The 22,239-nt window shown below is 34.8% G+C and overlaps 1 protein-coding gene across 1 annotated transcript; it reads left to right on the top strand.

Moving 5' to 3' along the window:
- Nucleotides 1–7,223: 7,223 nt before the first annotated feature.
- LOC104212213 (uncharacterized) lies at nucleotides 7,224–8,956 on the top strand. The gene has a single exon (XM_009761429.2). It carries the CDS (start codon nucleotides 7,345–7,347, stop codon nucleotides 8,716–8,718), a length of 1,374 nt encoding a protein of 457 aa, XP_009759731.1. The 5' UTR covers nucleotides 7,224–7,344; the 3' UTR covers nucleotides 8,719–8,956.
- Nucleotides 8,957–22,239: the final 13,283 nt, after the last annotated feature.

Below are 22,239 nucleotides of genomic sequence, written 5' to 3'. Positions count from 1 at the left end.
TGTATTCGATACGGTATTACCTCATACACTTATACTTAGTGCATAGTATAGCGTAAGTACATATATTGTATATATATAAGCTATATTCGATACGGTATTACCTCATACACTTATACATAGTGCATAGTATAGCGTAAGTACATATATTATATATATATAAAAGCTATATTCGATACGGTATTACCTAATATACTTATACTTAGTGCATAGTATAGCGTAAGTATAAATATTGTATATATATAAGCTATATTCGATACGGTATTACCTAATACACTTATAGTTAGTGCATAGTATAGCGTAAGTACATATATATATAAGCTGTATTCGATACGGTATTACCTCATACACTTATACTTAGTGCATAGTATAGCGTGAGTATATATATTATATATATAAGCTATATTCGATACGGTATTACCTCATACACTTATACTTAGTGCATAGTATAGCATAAGTACATATATTATATATATAAGTTGTATTCGATACGGTATTACCTCATACACTTATACTTAGTGCATAGCATAGCGTGAGTACATATTATATATATATATATATAAGCTATATTCGATACGGTATTACCTCATACACTTATACTTAGTGCATAGTATAGCGTAAGTACATATATTATATATATAAGCTGTATTCGATACGGTATTACCCCATACACTTATACTTAGTGCATATTATAGCGTAAGTACATATTATATATATATATATATATATATATATATATATATATATATATAAGCTGTATTCGATACGGTATTACCTAATACACTTATAGTTAGTGCATAGTATAGCGTAAGTACATATATTATATATATATATATAAGCTGTATTCGATACGGTATTACCTCATACACTTATACTTAGTGCATAGTATAGTGTAAGTACATATATTATATATATTTGTATTCGATACGGTATTACCTAATACACTTATAGTTAGTGCATAGTATAGCGTAAGTATATATATTATATATATAAGTTGTATTCGATATGGTATTACCTCATACACTTATACTTAGTGCATAGTATAGCGTAAGTATATATATATATATATATATATATATATATATATATATATATATATATATATATATATATAAGCTATATTCGATATGGTATTACCTCATACACTTATACTTAGTGCATAGTATAGCGTAAGTACATATATTGTATATATAGACACACACGCCCGCTTCGTAGTACTATTCATCCCTTGTATTACAAAATTATTAACGACTTACATTTATATTATTTACATAGTAAACACAAAAGTGATTTTTAAATTTGACCATATAGAGACCAACTTTGGTCGCTAACTTTAAATGAATTTAATTTAGCGACCAAAGTTGGTCACTAAATGTACATGAATTTAAATTAGAGACCAAATTTGGTCACTAAAATTTAATCAGATTTATTTATATTTTATATAATATTTAAATTAATAATAAAAATTGTTAAACGTTAGAACTGGGTCCCACATTGGCGACCAACTTTGGTCGCTAAATTTTGAGTTATATTTATTTATATTTTATAAAAAATTTACATAAATATATATTTAGTAAAATATTATAATTGGGTCCCACTTTAGCGACCAAAGTTGGTCGCTATCTTCTTATCCTTCAGTTAGCGACCAACTTTGGTCGCAAGTTTAAATTATATATATTTATATTTTATAAGTTTTATAAAATTATTAAAAAAAATTGTGTGGGTCCCACTTTTGCGACCAACATTGGTCGCTAAACTCAGTGTATCTTTGACCAAGCAAGTCTGACCAGTCCAGTCAACAGTTTGACTAAATTTGCGTCCAAATAGCGACCAACTATGGTCGCTAAATTATTTCAAATATTGTTTTTATTATTTTCGGTAGTTTGGCGACCAACTTTGGTCGCTTTTCTTAACAGACCAAATTTGGTCGCCAATATTTGGTCACTTTTTGGCCGAATTCTAGTTGTGTAAGGCATGCATTGGTCCTATCATGTCATTCAATTTTGCTATTTCTTTGGTTGGATTTGCTCGTCAAGTATTTATTCTATTTTTTTTAATCTTCACATTGAGTAAACTACCTTCTTCTTTTTTTATCCTATGATGAATTATATTCTATGTCGACCTTCAGATATATTGATTCGTAAATACGAAATTAGAGTAAGTGAAAATGTTAAAAGAGAATAAAATAGACCTAAAATCACATGGAAAAAATTATCTCGAAAGATCTATAATCTCTTGAAATCAATGCAAATTTAGCAAAAAATAAGACAATGAAAGAAAAAGATTTATATAGGTAATACCATTAGAAAGAAATATATTTTAGTCATGTTAATATGGATACTTTAGGTCTTATACTTGTTGTGATCACCTAATTTTTGATCATGTTTGAATTTATTCTCACTTTTAACACTCACTTCCCACTTCCCCCACTTTCTCCACTTACTACCCACTTCCCTCACTCTCTCCACTTATGTTCCCCACCTATATTCTTCACTCTTCCATCACATAATCTCTACTTATAACACACGACACACACACAAAAGGGGGCGAAAATTAGCAAAACATTTCAGCCATAGACCCTCCTCAAATCCACCAAAACGAGCCCCAAAAATCTGCACAAAATAGTCCAAAACGAGCCCCAAAAGTAGCCCTTAAAATCTGCACAAAAACAGTCCATTAACAAACTCTGAACCGCCATGAAAACCAGCGAAAAGAGTTCCAATTCCATCCCAAAAACGAGCTAAAAAAACCATCAAGTAGCTCGAAAACAACCCCCTTTTCCTCATAAAATAGCAGTGTTTTTGGGTCAAGAAACAATTGAGGTTTTTGATCGATTTTCCAGCGAGGTTTTTCGCTCATATTTGTCCGCAGATCCTGCCTTATTTTTTACTTCAATATTGAAAAATAATCAAAGTTTAAAGTAACATGACCTTGAGGTTCATTTCTAATCTTTTGCCGTTTTCGCTATCTTTCAATTTTGAATATAATGGATTCATTTTTTGTTGAGTGCGTATTTGTTTGGCCATGCCCTCATTTTACTTCAATTGCTTATTGTTTTGGACATTAATTAGATTTGATGTATTTTGAATATATTTATTTGTTATGGTAGATCTTTCTTTGCTAGTTGATTTCATTAGAATAAGTGGTTAAATTTAAACCAATAATATTTTATTGTTAAGAGATTTGCATTTAGTAAAGATTCTGGGCTATTTGGCTTTTTAAGTGGAGAACTAATCTGTTTGGCAGAAATTAAAAGTTTGGAGTTTATTTATATATATATATGTTTCATCCTCTTACTAGTCGCATTAGTTAGCAGAGACGAAGCCAGAATTTAAAGTTTATGGGTTCTAAATTTTCCACAAAACACATAGTGTGTCTTAGTTACTGGGTTCACAATTAAATATTTATACATATTTCATGAATTTCCTAATATAAATAGAACGTTTAAGCAAAGGTGACTGGGTTCCGCCGAACCCGCACACTGTAGGCTAGCTCAGCCTCTGTTAGTTAGTAGAAGACGTAGGCATAAATTGTTGGGATGTGACGTTAATGGGTAATTATCTTTTTGAATAGATTCATAATAGCTAAAATCATAAATTTCTTCCACAATTAATTTCATTCCCTAATTCATGATATTGCATTGATCTCAAATGTAGTAGGAAATAATTCATGAACATCCTAAAATACTTTAGGCGCGATTAATAATGAACCAGCGTGACTATGGGTACGGTTCTCGTGGCATAGTCATGATGCGTAAATCCCAATTCAAATGCGCGTTTCACGCGACTTGACCTCAACTTCAAATGATAATAATAAACATATTGTAAATTGCGGGTGCATTTCACGTGGTGCAATTTGCAATGTGTACCAAAACGACAAGTGTACGACATCGTAACTTATTCAAGAAATAATTCCATAAATCTTTAAAGCAATAAATAATTAAAAGCGATTAGAAAGTTAAAAATGCACAATAGGCTTTAAACACGTAATAAATCAGATAATTAGGCCAATTATTAATAGTTTTAGCGACCGTGCTAGAACCACGGAATCTGGGAATGCCTAACACCTTCTCCCGGATTAACAGAATTCCTTATTTAGAATTTCTGGTTCGCAGACTTTTAAATAAAGTCAAAATTTCCTTGATTTGGGATTTAAGATAAACCGGTTACTTGGGACACCAAATAAACTATTCCAAGTGGCGACTTTGAAAAATAAATAAATAATAATCTCATTTCGAATAATGTTACTTAAATTGAAAAAACTCACTTATATCCCCTCGGACGAGTAAAAAAGGAGGTGTGACACTTGCTATGCTTCTTCTAGTCCTATTAGAAATTCTAATGCCAATAGCAAATATAAAGAATTTTTATATAGAAAAATATTGAGAATATCTATGTTGGCCTAAAATGATTTTTAAATAAGTAACATGGTCCATAAGAATTCATATAGGCTATAGCCATTCTCAACTTGTTAACTTCTTAAACATAGTTATTGTTGTTGTGAGCCCATATAATTAGTTCAAATCATATTACTACTATTAAACATGAATTCTTAACTAAAAAAGTTTGTTAGTAACATTACTTGTGTAAAACTTTTATACCCAGTTACTTCATTACACGTAGCATATCGTATTTATCCAAGATTTAAGGAAGAGTCGCATTCTTAAGGTGTGATGTAGTCTACCTTAACATACGTATTAGTGTTTGATTTTACTGCTCAAATTCGAAACCTATAAATCATAGGTACACAACTTTAATATATTATTGCTCCAAGCTCCCTTCAGATAAATATTGATTAGGAAAAGAGAGGAAGGCCTTCATAATTAGTCTCACAATTGAAACACTGGGATATGCATAAGAAGCCACTGCCGCAGACCCCACCATGAAAACAAGAAATATATTGCATAAGTGCATCCAATATGGCACGAGTCACTACCATCATCATCAATATAAAAAATTTTAAATTATCTTTTCATTTTTCTATAGTATTTTAAAAAGCATAATAAATTTATCCTGTATAAATCCAATCCACAAAAACCAAAAATATGTACAGAAAAAGGACAACTGTCCCATATATTTGATGCTGCGTCACCATTGTTCACCCACCCGTGCTGCTCCATTACTCTATTTTATCCATTTGTTTAGTTAATTTTCTCCCCCGCTGCTCATTTTTGCTGGACGCTACTAAAATCCAACTTAAATTAATTATTTAATTCTGTGTTGATATAAACTTTTCAAAAAAAAAATCCAAATTGTCCTAAAATTAGTGTTTTTATATTGAAACCTAAGACAAACTTTACTTGCGATATTCTCTTCTGTACAAGTTCAAACGGTGGCCAACGTTTGTTAGAGCAACACATTAGAAACCCAAGTTCAAATCTAACAACAAAATATTAAGCGAATTTTTCTTATTTATTTGTATCGAATAGGGTGAGTAGATCATAGTATATACATGAATATAACTCCCTCCGCTTCACAGCAGAAAGAATTACAAGAAAATACATATGACTTCACACCATAACAAAAAATGATTCATATTTTTAAGTTTTACCCCACCTAGCTCACATTGTACATATTTTGAAAGCACTTGCAAATTCAAAATCTGTGTTCTTACAACCATTGCTTCTAAAAGCTATGGAGTTAATTCTTTATTCTCACAACCATTGTTTTCACTCTCTCTTCTTCTCACATCTTCTACATATATGCTTCAAGGGCCGTGTATTTTCTGATTCTCCTCATGTGTCACCTGCTTGCAATGTAAGAACGTTGAAGAGTAGAAGTCCACCATTGAAAACCATTCAAAGCTTTGCTTTTGAAAATGGGTTTTTTTGAATTTATTAGTTGTTTGGATTGGGTGTTGTTCCAATTGATTGAAAATATCAAAAGAAGTTCAAAATTTAAATTTGAAGTGATTTGGAGTAGATTTGAGCAAGATTTGAGTTAAATTTCATAAAAGACGCAAGGAAGAAGACGAAGTCAGTTTTTTGTATAATTATGTATAATCTTATATAATAGTGTAAATGAGTGTAGAAACACACCTTATACACTATTATACACTTTTATACACCTTTATACAAGCATCCGTAGACGAACTTCTTCCACGATTTTCAATTGCAATTCTCGTTCAAAACCAGTCCAAATCTCCATTAAATGACTTTAAATTTTATATACAACCTCCTTATACTATTTCTAACAAGTTTAAATAACACCCACTCCAAATTTCTCACAAAATCAAATTCAAAATTTAAACCCAAATATTTAAGCTTGTTAAAAAATCTAATTTTCACCACCCAAATGAATTTGGTTTGTTGAATTAATATTTGATTCACAGTTACTGATTCGAAAATTAATTTAAAAGCTTAAGGAATCTTTTTTTAAAATTAAATAGTAATTTTGAGAACCTATTTGAGTTGGATATTGAATCTTAGCCTATTATTTTTGGGCTAGTTGGTTGTAAATTGAAATATGAACTATAAAATTGAAAAGTATGGAACTCAGTTGTTCTAATATGAAATTTTTCCTTCACAATAAGTGATCAGTTTACTTTTTTATTTTGGTTCAAAATAAGTGTCAAGTTAGATAATTTTACTCTTTTACCCTTATGTGCATATCCCTAAAAAGTTTTTTCACTCCTCCCTATAATTATGTGACCAATATTTAATAAGGGTAGTTTAGTCATATTATGTATCTTTGTATAGGGTTTAGCATTTTCTTAATGGGCATGCTAAAAGAAAACTGGTCACTTATTGTGAACCGGAGGGAGTATTATTTTTGTTTTTTCATACTCCCTCCGATCCAATTTATGTGAACCTGTTTGACTGAGTACGGAGTTTAAGAAAAAATAAAGACTTTTGGAATTTATAATCTTAAACAAGTCAAAAAGGGACCCAGAATATTTATGTAGTTATAAAAGCTTCTCGTTAAGAATAGAATTATAAATTTAAGATAAATTATTATTAAATTTTAAAAAGATTATTTTTTTAAAACGGATCGAAAAAAATAGGTTCACGTGAGGAGTAATTTTTTTCTTCAATGAAATGATTTCCAACGCACAAGATTTCTCCTACGCATCACCATTATCTGCCTTGTTAGTTGTTATTCCTACTACGCAATAACAACAAATAATATTACAACGTCCCCACCATCGGACCCACCTGAAATGCATTTTTTGGGACCCACATAAACCCATATGTGGGCCTACATGAACTAGTCAAAATCTCCCTCTTCTCCTTCTATTTCTCTGCTCCTTCCCCTTGCTTTTCCAAGTTCCTATGGCTCCTCAAAACTCTTCCATTTCTTTGTAGTAGCTCAAAAATTCCTCCCAAATTCTCAAAAAATAGCAAAATCAATGGAAAACTACTCTTATTCTTCATACCCAGATTCAGTAAATTCATCCCCACGTTCTCGTGAAATTGACTGTGAAAACGCATCATGGGATGATCAACCTTCTTCCTATAAGGTCAAGTTCATGTGCAGCTATGGCGGTAAAATCCACCCTAGACCCCACGATAACCAACTCGCCTATGTCGGCGGTGAAACCAAAATCCTCTCCGTTGATCGTAATATCAGATTCTCAAATCTTATTGCCAAACTTTCATCTATTTCCGACTGTGACGTTTGCTTTAAGTATCAGTTACCTGGTGAGGATCTTGATGCTTTAATTTCAGTAACTAATGATGAAGATTTGGAACATATGATGCTTGAATATGACCGGCTTTATCGCGCTTCAGCTAAACCGGCTAGACTCCGGCTTTTTTTGTTCCCAATGAATACACCGGCGACAAGTACTTTCGGTTCTACTGACTCGAAACCTGAGAGTCAGTGGTTTGTTGATGCTTTGAATTCTGTTCAGTTACAGGACGTGAATTCACCGACGGCTGTTTCGCCGGTGCCGGCCCCGGCGGGTACTCCTGATTTTTTGTTTGGTTTAGAGAAAGGACAAACTCAACAACCTCCGCCGGTAAAGTTACAGGATCCGGTTCCTCCGCCGTCGGTGCCGGAGGTTTTTGCAAAGGAATTTCATGCTGGTTCTGATGACCGGCATATCATCGGGGATACTGTAATTTCGCCCGCGGCGGCTGATTATCAGAGACAGATTCAGGAAATGCACAGGTTGCAGCAGCATATTTCGAACCACGAACAAGCTATGTACAACAGAAAGGTTGATGAATTTTATCAGCAAAAGGGTCCTCCTCCGCCGCCTCAACAGACGGTGCCGGTGAAAAATCCGGCGACGTTTTGGCCGGAACGGCATATGACAAGTGGACCTTACCAAACAACAGCAGTTCAAACTGAGCAACCTGTATACATAGTTCAAACACCCGCTGGGGTTTATCAAACTCCGGCGATGCGACCGGTGACTAACCAATTGGGTGGTCAGGCTTATTACGGCATGCAGCGCGTGATGCCGGAGGTATACCGGGAACAGCCGGTGTACGGCGGAGTTCCGCCACAGCCAACAATTCAACAGCCGAAGATGGTAGGAGCTTACACGTCTGAAAATATGGGGATGGTGCGGCCACACGCGCCGGCGGAGCCTACGTATACACAAGTTGGGTATGATAGTGTAGGGAGACAGGTGTATTATACTGCACCAGCAGGTGTTATGCAACAGCCAATGCAGCATCCTGCGGCGGCTGCTGCTGCCGCTGCAGCGGCGGTGGACGGGAGGCAGAGTGGTGGCGCGTTGAATCCAGATGGTAGAATTGTTGGCAAGCCTTGAATCTTATCCTTCTATTTCTTTGTTGTTTTTAAGTTCATTTTTAAGGGAATATAGGATTTTGTGAACTTTGCGGAGGGCTATGGTTGTGTGCTTAGTTTTGTTCTGAAATATTTATGTACTAATGTTTTGTGGGATTGGGATATCAGATGTGCAAGTGGAAAAAATTAGTAACTAATGTTGATTAAGTACGAATCTAAACCATGTTCAAGAAGCAATGATCATTTGGATTAATTGTTAATTTATCTTACAAGAAAGACATCCTTATAAATATAGTATTAGTATACTACGAAGTAGAGAAATAAGTAACTGCTTTAATATCTCAGCAACACTTAACTCTACATTTTAGGTTTTCTTTGAGATGATTCGAGGCATTGTTTGAACTTTACATAGTTAATTAATCCGAATCAGATCACGTTGTGGATGTATGTCTATATATAAGAAGATATGGAGATACTCTGAATGGTATAGAATGTTACAAGAAAAATCATGCATGTCTAATTTGCTGGGTTACTGTTTGTTGTTACAATCTTTCTTTTTTTTTTTTTTTTCGGATCGAGGATCTATCTAAAATAGTATCTCTATTATTTCAAGGTAGGAATAAAGTATATTACACATTAACTTCCCCAAACTTTACTTTGTAAGAGTTCTTTGTCGTCATGCAAGCATGATTTAAGAATACAAAGGTAGGAGTAAATGATATGCCTCATATAGGGGTGGTAATTTGAGCCGCTTGGGTTACAAACATTTTAACTCATGGGTCAATTTGGGCTGAGTCCAAGTTAACCCATTATATTTTATGGAATTTTTACATTCTTATGTCATATAGGAACAATATTACCCTCAATGTTTAAGATTTGATATAATTACATTTAGTATACCTAATTACCAATTCTATACCATAAGATGTTTTAACTGTACATTAATTGTACCTTATATCACTCCTTAATTTATGGTACTGTGTATTCCTCCATATCCTCACCCTCACGTTTCTCTCTCCTAAACCCACGCCCTTACCCACGTATCACCACAGTGTAATTACACCAAATTACTCCACAAGTCAGTTTCTCTTCAAAATGATTCAACATTATTATCAGATACAAATCTTGAACATATTGTATTTGGTATTGCATCTAACGAGAAAGCATGATCTACTAGGAAAGAATTAGTTAAAATGTGGTGGAAGGCTGGTTCAAAAATGAGAGGTTGTGTTTTTCTTGAAAAAATGTCATCCAATTACACAAATAATACTACAGAAAATGATTCTTTACCTCCGATTTGCATTTCTGGGGACACATCAAGATTTAAATATACGTTTAGAGGTGGAACCCCATCAGCAATTCGTGTTGCACGAGTTGTGACTGAGACGGTGGCATTAAATCATTCAAATGTCAGGTGGTATATTTTTGGATTGGGTGTTGTTGTAAATAATTGGGAATATGGTTTGGAGTTTATATCTCAATTTTGAGGGGTTTTGGTGAAGATTAGACTTGGTTTTTGCTGAATTTCAGATTGAAATTCGAAAAAGAAAAAGAAGAAGAAGAAGAAGAAGAAGAAGAAGAAGAAGAAAGAGGAGAAGGAGGAGGGGAAGAAGGAGGAGAAGAAGGAGGAGAAGGAGAAGGAGAAGAAGGAGGAGAAGAAGGATGAGGAGAAGAAGGAGGAGGAGGAGAAGAAGAAGAAGAAGAAGAAGAAAAAAAAAAGGAGAAGAGAAGGAGGAGGAGGAGGAGAAGGAGAAGAAGAAGGAGAAGAAGGAGGAGGAGGAGAAGCAGAAGAAGAAGGAGAAGAAGGAGAAGAAGAATGAGGAGAAGAATGAGAAGAAGAAGCAGAAGAAGGAGGAAAAGAAGGAGGAGGAGGAGGAGAAGAAGGAGGAGGAGAAGAAGGAGCAAGAGAAGAAGCAGAAGAAGAAGGAGAAGAAGAAGAAGGAGAAGAAGAAGAAGGAGGAGGAGAAGGAGAAGGAGGAGAAGAAGGAGAAGAAGAAGAAGAAGAAGAAGACATACATTATATTGCAGAAATTGTAGAAAAATTATAGAATGTTGTTTATTTATTTTTGAGCTTTGTGTTTTTGTGTTAAAAGTTTTGATGAGAGCTTGTTATTCAACTTCGTCTGTTTTAGAGCTAACTTGTACAGAGGAGAAAATATTTTTTAAGTTATATATATTGCTATACCTTTAAATTCAAGAAAGTATGGTTGTATTGTATTTAAAGAGACGTGAATTTGTAGAATAGGTTGAATGTGAGGAATGAGTCAAATACGACTCACAATGGCTTGTTTTCAATATTTAATCTATAACAAAATTACATATCATTTGAAAAATTAATATGAAAATACAGAATTTCAATGTTTCTACAAATTATCTACAAAATTTCTTAGGAAGATCTATCCCTTCATCATATTTTTTTGGATTCCATATTTTGCATAGCAGTTTTGTAAGGAATAACAAGAGCATATAGGAGAATCACAAAATTGTAGCATAATCGGGATTTTCGACATAATTACGTTTTTTGCAGAAGATTTGTAGAAGTTTTAGTCATTTTTTATTTGTGAAAACGGAAAACAAAGCATCTACAATCGGAATACAAATAATCTACAATTTGTCGATAAAATATCTACAAACTGGGTACATTGAATTTTAATATCCCAATTCCCATTCAATTGTAGCATAATTGAGATTTTCGACATAATTGCGTTTTTTGCAGAAAATTTGTAGAAGTTTTAGTCGTTTTTGATTTGTGAAAACAGAAAACAAAGCATCTACAATCAAAATACAAATAATCTACAATTTATCTATAAAATATCTACAAACTGGGTACATTGAATTTTAATATCCCAATTCCTATTCAGTTGTAGCATAATTGGAATTTTTGACATAATTGCGTTTTTTCAGAAGATTTGTAGAAGTTTTAATTGTTTTTTATTTGTGAAAACAGAAAATAAAGCATCTACAATCAGAATACAAATAATCTATAATTTATCTACAAAATATCTACAAACTGGGTACATATTTGGACTCAACATGCTTCCCCTGAAATGTATGTTTCACATTTTGTATAAATATTTTTGTCCAAAACAGTACTAAATCATCCACTTTAATACAATTTTTATACAATGTTGTTCAACTTTCATACAATAGGTAAATGAATAAAAGAAAAATAACTAAACAACAGTCTACAATTTATCTACAATTTCTGCAATATAATGTATGTCATGTCTTCTTCTTCTTCTTCTTCTAAAATTCAGTCAAAATCAAGTCTAATCTTCACCAAAACTCCTTAAAATTGAGATATAAACTCCAAACCATATTCCTGATTATTTTCAACAACACTCAATCCAAGCAAATAATGATTTTTGAAAACCCAAATTTGAATTTAAAGCTTTCAAGGTTTTAATGCCTGTCAATGGTGGAATTGCTTCTCTCTTTTCATTTGCTTTGTATTACTGAAATTTGAAATTGAGAGATAGAGAGAGATGTAGAGAGAATTCTAGAAACAGAGTCTATCGCAAAAACAGAGTATGAAAAATCTTGTTCTGCGTTGTGGAAGATCAGAGTGAAGCTGACGATAATTATGGAACGTGCATGATCTGCGTTTGTGGAAGATCTTTAAGAATATTTAATTCCCCAATTTTAGCGCGCCTAAATAAGGAATCCTACAACTACAATGATTCCTTATTTAATGCATTGTCTATATTTTGTAGGAATACTATTAGCATGAGGGGTAATATGCAAACTATGAACATATTTGGTAATATAGTTTCCTATATGGTATAGGAACGAAAATTTCCCATATTTTATAGCCCGTTCTGACCCATTAAGCAGCCCAAATACAACCCATTAAACTCACCCAAAATAAAAAGTATCTCAACCCAACTTATAGAAAAATTTATTTAGTTGCCCCAATTTTACTTTTTCTTTTTGTATTTTCAATTTTATGTTCTTTTGTTTTTCTGCACCATCCACTCACACTGCCCTCTCCCCCCCCCCTTCCACACAAAATCCCTTCTCCAAAACAAAATTTTACTTTTTTTTTGTATTTTTAATTTTCTATTTTTTTTCTGCACCACCCACCCCAACCCCTACCCCAAGCAAAACCCCCCTCCCCTCAAAAAAGTTTTTACTTTTTTTTTTCTGCACCCCCACCCCCCCCTCCCCCCTCAAAAAAAATTTTTTACTTTTAATTTTCTGTTTTTTTTCTGCACCACCCCCTCCCCGGCAAACCCCTAAAAAAATTTTTACTTTTTTTTTTAATTTTCTGTTTTCTGTTTTTTTGTGTTAGTTGACTGTCCATCATAGGTTGATTTACTTGCTTTTGCATGTAGTTTGAATAGGCATGCACAGAAAGAAGTATGTGAGCTTTTGCAGCATACATACTTGAGTTGATCTGGCTGATACACGGTAAATCTTTAGATATGCCCATATATACTTTAGTTCAGGCGAGAAGTAGTTGAATGTACAAATAAAGTTCGTTGCTTGAAAGTTGACTAAAAAGGGTTTATATATAAAGCGTAAGAACATTTTTTATGTTGTGGTGTTTCAAGGAAAATTTGTCTAAAGTTAATACAAAGCAGTATGTACAGCTAAGTTAATACTAGTATTATTTGAGCTGAGGTTAAATAGGTAAGATATATAAGACCAAACAAGTTAACTTAGGCCGTATTGATAACCTGTATTTGCAACTTGACGAGTCCGGAATCGAAATGTGGTTCTTTTGGACTCAAAATACTTTTTTAGGGGTAAAAAATGTTACCATTTTATATAGAACGCGGTCATGAACCGTGTTTTACCTTAACGGCCGTTTGGGACGTTAAGATAAAGCGCGGTTTGTTACCGCGTTTTATATAAAACGCGTTTTGATACCGCGCTTTACCTAGAAGCTGATAAAACTTTTATATAATGTGCGTTACCGCGTTTTATATAAAACGTTGTATTAAACCGCATTTTACCTATATAAGTATCATCCCCTTCCCTTTCCCCACGTTTTTGGACAGAACCTATTTTCCCCCATTTTTAAAAAACGAACAGCGGCCCCCCCCAACATTAACTCGATAAAAAACTTGAGTGGACCCCACCCGTCCCACAAAAACTAATCCAAATGGTCTCACATCCTAACCAAGCCTTCTATTGTTGTGGGTTGCTTGTTTCGGAGTCAAAATTTTCAAATCTTCAACTTTTCGAAAAATATAAATCGAGGTATTTCGATTTAGTTTACGTCCAAACACGTATAAATAATGCATATTAGTTGTTTTGAATGTGTTGTATGTTGTTTTGTATTTTTTTTTTTGCGATTAAATTGGTATACTATTTTTATTCGGACTAAAATATTATTGTTGTAAAAAAATATGTAGAAATTGTGAAATCATTATTATTTGTTAATAAAAATGTTAATAAATTACTATTACTATTTTATATGTATTTTTGTGATTACAATGTATTTGTTGTGTTTTATCTGGTTTAAATTATTTATTTGCTTAAAGACTAGTAATATAGTGCCTTTTAACGTAGTATAATATAGTGTCTTTTAACGTAGTAAAATGTAGTTCCTTTTAGCGTAGTTTCCCTGTAGTTTAAGTATCTCTTATACTAAAAAATACATCAAAATAACTGATAGATCAAACACAAACTCTGTCCAATTGTAGTCAACATATATTTGGTGCTACTCGGCCGCAAATATAAAGCCTGGAACCCATATATAAATATTTAATAATTAAATATTGTATAATTATAAAAAATAATTATTTAATTTATAAACAAACATGTAAAATTATAAAACTAATATGTAAAATAATAAAACTAACTAATAGAAGAATTCAGGATAGATTAGTGCTACTAGGCTCTAAATATCGAGCTTGGAACCCATTTGTGAATATTTAATTATAAAAATTAATTATTTAATTTACAAACTAACATGTAAAATAATAAATCTAACAAATAGAAGAATTCAGAATAAATTGGTACTACTGGGCTCCAAATATCGAGCTGGAACTTATTTGTAAATATTTAATTATAAAATTAATTATTTAATTTACAAACTAACATATAAAATTATAACATAACTAACACATAGAAGAATTCATGATAAATTGGTGCTACTAAGCTCCAAATATTGAGCTCGAAACCCATATGTGAATATTTATTTATAAAAAATAATTATTTAATTTACAAGCTAACATGTAAAATAATAAAACTAACACATAGAAGAAATCAGGATAAATTAGTGCTACTAGGCTCCAAATATCGAGCCTGGAACCCATATGTGAATATTTAATTATAAAAATTTAATTATTTAATTTACAAACAAACATATAAAATTATAAAACTAACATGTCATTAATGATGTTTAATTTATAGTAGACGACATGGAGGTGCCGCTTATTCATCCCGGACGTTCCAGCGATGAGCTGCTCTCGTTACAGCGCGATCATAGGTTCGCCCACATATGGGAGGGTGAGTTACTAACCTAGACTCTCCACGCCAGGATATTGGACGACATGTGAGACTTTCTACATGACAGAGTTCTCCATGACCGTGTAGTCGCGCGCCTGCGGGACACGGGTTTCTACAGGATGATTGAGATCGGGCGGCTGCAGCTCGATTGGTCTTTGGTCACGGCCCTGATAGAGCGGTAGCGACCGGAGACGCACACATTCCACCTGCCCATTGGCGAGGCCATCGTCACACTGCATGACGTGGAGATTTTATATGGCCTACCCGTTGATGGACTGCCCATTGCTTTGCCGCCTGGCATGAGAGAGATGATACGTGTGCAGTACCTGGACATACTGCAGCGGCTCACTACTTTCCGGCCAGAGGATGAGAATGTACTACATGGGACCAGTCGTTTTCCATTGACGACTATTCGACTGTGGTTGGAGGCATTGCATCCTCATATCGACGGTGATACATCGGATTATCATGTTGACCGGTATACGAGGTTGCTGCTACTCCTGTTGGTTGGAGGGGTCTTGTTCCCGTACACTTCGGGGAACCTATTCAGCTTGAGATTTCTTCATCATCTTGAGCGGCTAGATGATTTACCCCAGTACAGCTGGGGCTCTACTGTTCTCGCTTACTTGTACATGCATATGTGCTGGGCGAGCATGGGCACCCAGCGTGAGGTTGCTGGATTCTTACTGCTACTAGAGGTGACAACATATTCGAATACTCTATTCATTTTAATATACCTAATAAAAATATATCTTAAATTTTACGTCAACTTTTTATGTTAGGTTTGGGCCTGGGAGCGGTTTATGCAGTTGCAGCCACCTCTACGGCTCTACCACCATTAGATCTGGATGTACCACCGGAGTTGCTCCCTCTAGCTAGGAGGTGGGTACTCCGACGGGGACATACGCGCGAGTACGAGGCTCGGCAAAATCTCCCCTTGTCCAAGGATATATTGGATTTGCTGGATGGCACACAGGTAAATGTATATCTAAGTTTACTTGACATTGCTTCAAACACAAGTTGCGTAAACTCAGCGTAACAAGCAACCCCTTGCGGAGTCACAGAATACAAATATCTTCCGGTTATTTTAAGATTTACCGAACGTTTGCTCAACCTCATTTTGTTGCATAACAACCATACTAGTCTATCGTACTCCATTGTAAGTGGCAACTTAACATGACTCTGTGGAGATAAACTATAGCTCAATGAGTTATTCGCCACCACAACCTCACTCCCCAATATAATGAAACCCTTACTTTTCGCTCTTCAGACATTATGAAAAAAGCTTGAGAATTTAACAAGAAGAAAAATTTATCACGAAGTTAGAATATTTCTAAATGATTTTTCTCAAAACACTTAACGCCTTTAAATAAGGCAACGCCCAATCCGTGGGGTCAAATTTTTGGAAGTAAAACACGGTTTAAAAAGGTGTTTTACATATTTGAATTATTGTTATGTCAGTTAAGCGCAGAAGAGTTATTGGTGGGTCCATAAAATATGTAAAACGTAGTAATAAACCGCATTTTACATAGTTGTCTTATCAGCTAACATGTAAAACACAATTTATTATCGCGTTTTATATAAAACGCAGTAACAAACCACGCTTTACCTTAACGTCCCAAACGGCCGTTAAAGTAAAATGCGATTCATAACCGTGTTTTATATAGAATAATTTTTTTTTCACCTAAAAAATATTTTGAGTCCAAAAGAATCACATTTCAGTTCCCGACTCCAACTTGACTCTGTTTTCTTTTCCCCGTGAAAGTCTTGCGTAGATTTAAAGCACTTGCTATGTTTGTCTGAGTCTATAAATTATCAAAGAAGCATCTACAAGAGGTTCTGTTTTTCAAAAGCTTCACTATTGAAAAAGTATTGCTCCATCTGTCCCAGCGTAAGTGACATATTTCGCTTGTTGAAAATTAATTTGACTAAATTTTGAAGCTAAGTTCAACTCAATATTTAATATTAAAATTTAAATATTTCAAAAGTATACGAAAAATACTATAAGTTACTATAATTTTTTTCATGCTAATATGATAAAAAAATATTTTAAAATATTGATCAAAACTCATACAATTTGATTTTCAATAAGCAAAAAGTATCAATAAGCAAAAAGTATCGTCTAATTTAAAACGGAGGGACTAATAGATTAATAGTTACTTTTCTTCTGCCTATCTATATCAAGGAAAGAAATAAAGTGTACCATATAAGTCTATTGGAGAACATTATTCGAAAAAGATAATCATGTTGTGATCTAACTGCGACATCCCTTCAAGATATACACTTCCTTCAGTTGAGATTGGAACTTGGCGCAGAAAAGAGGCAACTCCACCAGCCACTAATCTACTTGAAATATGTACAAGTGGAACTCATGGTAATTAACAGAGGCACTTAATTCTCCATTTCCCAATGAATTGGACTGAGTTTTGAACAAACACTTGTGTTGAAAACAAGGGCCGTCGTAGAAATGCAAAATGAACGTCAGCTAATTGATGCCTAAAGGGATTGTTGCCCATTGAGGCAATAATAAATAAAAGAGTGTAATATATATATACTTCAGTAATAGAAGCATAGTATAATAGGAATTTGCTAGCTAGGAATCTGAAATTGGGAAAGGCCACTTTTGTTGACTAACCAATGTCCCTTCATTCTCAAACTTATTGATGTTATTCTCCCCATTATTTAACCCCTCATGACACCACTGACGATTCTTCTGCTTCTATTTAATTTATCATATATCACTTTCATCTGACTGGACTAAATTAAATAACACCATTTTTCTTCAAGCAAGAGAAATGTCGATGTGATTAAGGTTTAGAAAAATATGACGAATGTAGGATGAGTAAGCATTATTTTGTTGTCGGAAGATCTCTCTTTCTACCTTATTAAATGTTTGAGTAACGCAGAATGGATGTTTGAGCAACTAGTAACAAAACCATAGGTCACTGCCGATGGGATATGACGAACGGAAAATAAAAAAGATACTTCACTAAAGTCTCTCCTAGAAGAAGAATTGACTAAGAGCCCGTTTGGCCATGAGAATTTAATTTTTCTTTTTTTTAAATCAACTTTTGGCCATAAAATTTTCGATTTTCAATTGAATAAAAATTTTGAAATTTTTCGAAAATTTGAAAATCTCTAAAAGGTTATTTTTCAAAATTCACTCAGGTCACTCACAAAAATTCAAAAACAACCCAAAATTATATTCATGTCTAAACATAACTCTAATTTTTTCTTTTTTTCCGGAATTTTACAATTCTTATGTCCAAACACTCACTAAGTATAATATTCTTGTGTAAAGTCGACCAATCCTAATGGCTAGGCAGAGTCTACTGTGAAAAGGATAGCTTCATTGAAATACTAGTTTGAAAATATCTGCTCCCACTAGTAGAAATTTCTGACGCTTTAAGGTATGGCTACAAAGCCGAATATATTTACTGTTTTCTTCAACTTGCATAATACTAAAAAAATTAAAATTTTATCAAATAACCCAATTTTTATTTAATATTTTAGACACAGTGATCGTCGCGCCTATACTCTATATCACCGAAAATCTTGGCTCCAGAGGTGGACCTATGCTATATGCATAGAAGAGGAGTCACTGAACCCGTTAACCTCGACAAATACATAAGATATATTAAAAATATTTATATATATTGCCTGGAATCCTTAAAATCAAATATCTGATAGGGTACTTGTTGAGCATTCTGCTACCTTCAAATTTGGGTCCGCCTTTGCTTGGCTCCTATTTATTTTCGGATGCATTTGCATTGTTAGTTCTATCCACATGGGTGTTTCTACTTCCCCAGCTAAAAGGGTACTCGTTATTTCTGTCATGCATGACGCATACCATTAATCCACCTTTTGATTGATGAGTATTATGAATAGATAAAGATGCAGTTCTCTTCTTTCATTTTCTCAACCGACCGACGCCCTTTCTGTGCCTTTCAATCCCAAATGTCACATTTCTCAGCATATAATGACAGAAAAAACAAACAAATACTGACGAAACCATTTATATGCCGGCGACGTAAAAACTCGACACATGTATATAATGTGAAAACGAAATTTCTGTAACAGTAACACTATAATTGATAATAGTATATTAATTTGAACTGTCATTATCTTTTTCTTGCAATTAAATCTGAAAAGATCTTCTTAGTTTTTGTCCATCATTTTCTTTGTATTGTGAAAACACACACAGAGTTGACAAGAACTACAAATTATCTTTGGCTCGTTGCAGTTTCCCAGTAGTATAACCTTTGCTAGCCTTGAATATTCTTTCTGTTTGCACTTTTTAGGATTTTTTGGGAAATCCCATATAAATAATATGAGAGATAAACCATAATGCATGTAATATTCCACATGATAAGAACACTTTCGAAAAGTAAATTCTCTAGATAAATACAAAGAACTACTTTCTGAGAGAGATTTAATCTCTTTAGATTATCTATTGTCATTTCCACCAGATCCGAGAAAAGTGTCCCATATTCTCTTATATTTTTATCATTCATCATTGTCAGAGGAAGGAATCCTCCACCTTACTCAATATTGGGTGAATCTTCCTCCTTATTCACATTTAATGTCATTTATTGTATCTATTACTTACCATTATCCTCTCTCTCATTTAATGTGTATTGCATTAAATCTTTTTTAACACGGTCCCCACGTTATTCACATTAGCCTGTTTTAGATTCAAAGTTATATCTTTAACTAAGATTAACCTCTTATCTTTTTATTTAATTAGTTTAACAAAAAATTTTATACTTTTTTGTCAAACAATTCGGCGCTGTCTGTGGGGATTTTCTAGTTAGAGTTTTAGTTTCCTCTAGATCTATAACAGAAAAAAATGCAAAAAACATAATACTTCCTTGTGCACACAAATCTAACATGGCAGGTAATGGAGAAGAAAAGAGGAAAGCAATAGCCGACCTCACCGCTAATCTCCTTAACACCATCAACGAAGTCGATGAAACGAAGGGTGAGGACGTAACACCAGATACATCTCCCGGCGAAACAGCTCGACCCCTCCTCATGGCAGCATCACAACCTCACACGGTAAAGGGGCCTCTACATCCACGACGGAAGAGGTACCACCAGCAGTGAAAAAGCTGCTCGAGGCGTAGTTAACAAACATGCTGACCAACATTCTCGACAAGCCCTCGAAAGGACGAATAGAGAAACTGTGCGAGTCTACGACACACCAGTGACAGACGAGCAGCACGGCCCTCCTCTTGTGACAGGTATTACTCACAACGTTAGTGATGCAGGTAACGACACCCTCACAACCATTTTGAGGAAGATGGAGGAGATGGAGAACGAGAAAAAAAATGCTCCGTGACCAGATGAAAGAGCATCAAGAAAGGATAGACAAAATACCAAGCATCCCAAAACTCTTACCAAAAATGGATGCCGGCCAGTTCGTTGAGCAATCGTATAGTGAAGAAGCTGCACCACACGCCATACCCAAAACCTTCAAATTGCCGCAGTATTTAAAAATATACGATGGAATGACGAACCCTGAGGATCATGTGACCCACTATGTCACCGCAATCAAAGGCAACAACCTCGCCAAAGAACAAGTATCTTCCATATTACTGAAGAAGTTTGGCGAAACCCTCACTGGGGAGCATTAAATTGGTATTCACAGCTACCTGTACACTCAATTGAAACGTTTGAGGAAATGGCCGACAAGTTTGGGACTGCCCATGCCGGGGTTAAGAAAGTAGAGGCGAGGGTGAATGACATATTTTCCATCAAACAATCACCCGATGAAGGACTAAGAGATTTCCTTTCCCGATTCAACCGTGTGAGGATGACCTTACCAAATGTATCAGACAGAATGGCAATGCAACTTTCCAAAACGGGTTAAACAGGAACGGTTCGAGGGCAACCAAAAAATTGTTAAGCCGACTCATGAAATATCCCCCAACCACTTGGGACGAGATACACAAAGCTTACTGTGCCGAAGTGCGACCTGACAAGGACGACCTCAATGGGCCAACTCAACGGCTAACCTCAGTCCAAATGAAATTTGGGAAAGACTGAAGAAATGACAACAGAAAGGACCATGCAGGCCCATGACTCAACCGTGAAAGACATCAACCACATATCAGAACCGCCATCATGTCACATCTCTGTTATGGCGACAACCCATCTAGGCCGCTAACAAGGACTCACCGAAATGAAAGAGGTATGCCTCCAATTCTATTTGCTCACAATTTCTATGTTTCTCTCTCAAAAATAGTCTACGCCCTGGAGAAGCTCGGTCCAAAAATGAAATGGACGCAGAAGATGAAGTCCGACCCGAACACCAGAAAGTCAAACGCCCTCTGTGAGTTCCACTAGGAATGGGGCCACAAAACCGATGACTACATTGCTCTCAGGCAAGAGGTCGTGAACATGCTTCACTAAGGACATCTGAAGGAGAAGCGATCGAGGAAGGACAAACTTCACTCGAGGTCGCAAACAACATCAGGGTCCACCAAAATCACCCTACCCAACTCGAACCATCCAAATGATCATCGGAGGAGGCGATGACGCGTCAATCAATAGCGTAAAATTCATGACCACCCACAAGCTGAAACGGTCAATTACTCATGAACGGTATAACGAACTTGAAGAGAGTATCATCTTCGATAAGTCCGATACCCACGGTTTGGTCTTTCCTCATTATAATGCCCTTGTTATTACTTTATGCATCTTAGATACTAATGTGAAATGTATTAGGGTCGATGATTGGAGTGGTGTGCGCATTGTCCACCCTTGAGTTCTCGCACAAATTAGGCTTGAGGATAGGATAGTGCCACGCTACATCACACTAACGGGTTTTAAAAATGTAGTTGAGCGGACATCTGGAAAAATCACGCTACCCATCCTAGCCGGCGGTGTCACCTTGGAGACCACGTTCCACATCATGGACCAGTATACGACGTACAATGCCATCATAGGTCGCCCTTGGATATACTCCATGAATGCCTTCCCCTCCAACTTATATCAAGTCATCAAATTTCCCACCCTTTGGGGGTATTTAGCATCCAAGCAGAGCAACACACTGCCCGAGAATGCTACCGTATCGCCCAAG

The sequence above is a fragment of the Nicotiana sylvestris genome, chromosome 4, assembly GCF_000393655.2.
Source record: "Nicotiana sylvestris chromosome 4, ASM39365v2, whole genome shotgun sequence".
NCBI classification, from domain to species: domain Eukaryota; kingdom Viridiplantae; phylum Streptophyta; class Magnoliopsida; order Solanales; family Solanaceae; genus Nicotiana; species Nicotiana sylvestris.
Note: the sequence above shows the minus strand (reverse complement) of the source record. Positions and strands in the feature narration are given on the sequence as shown.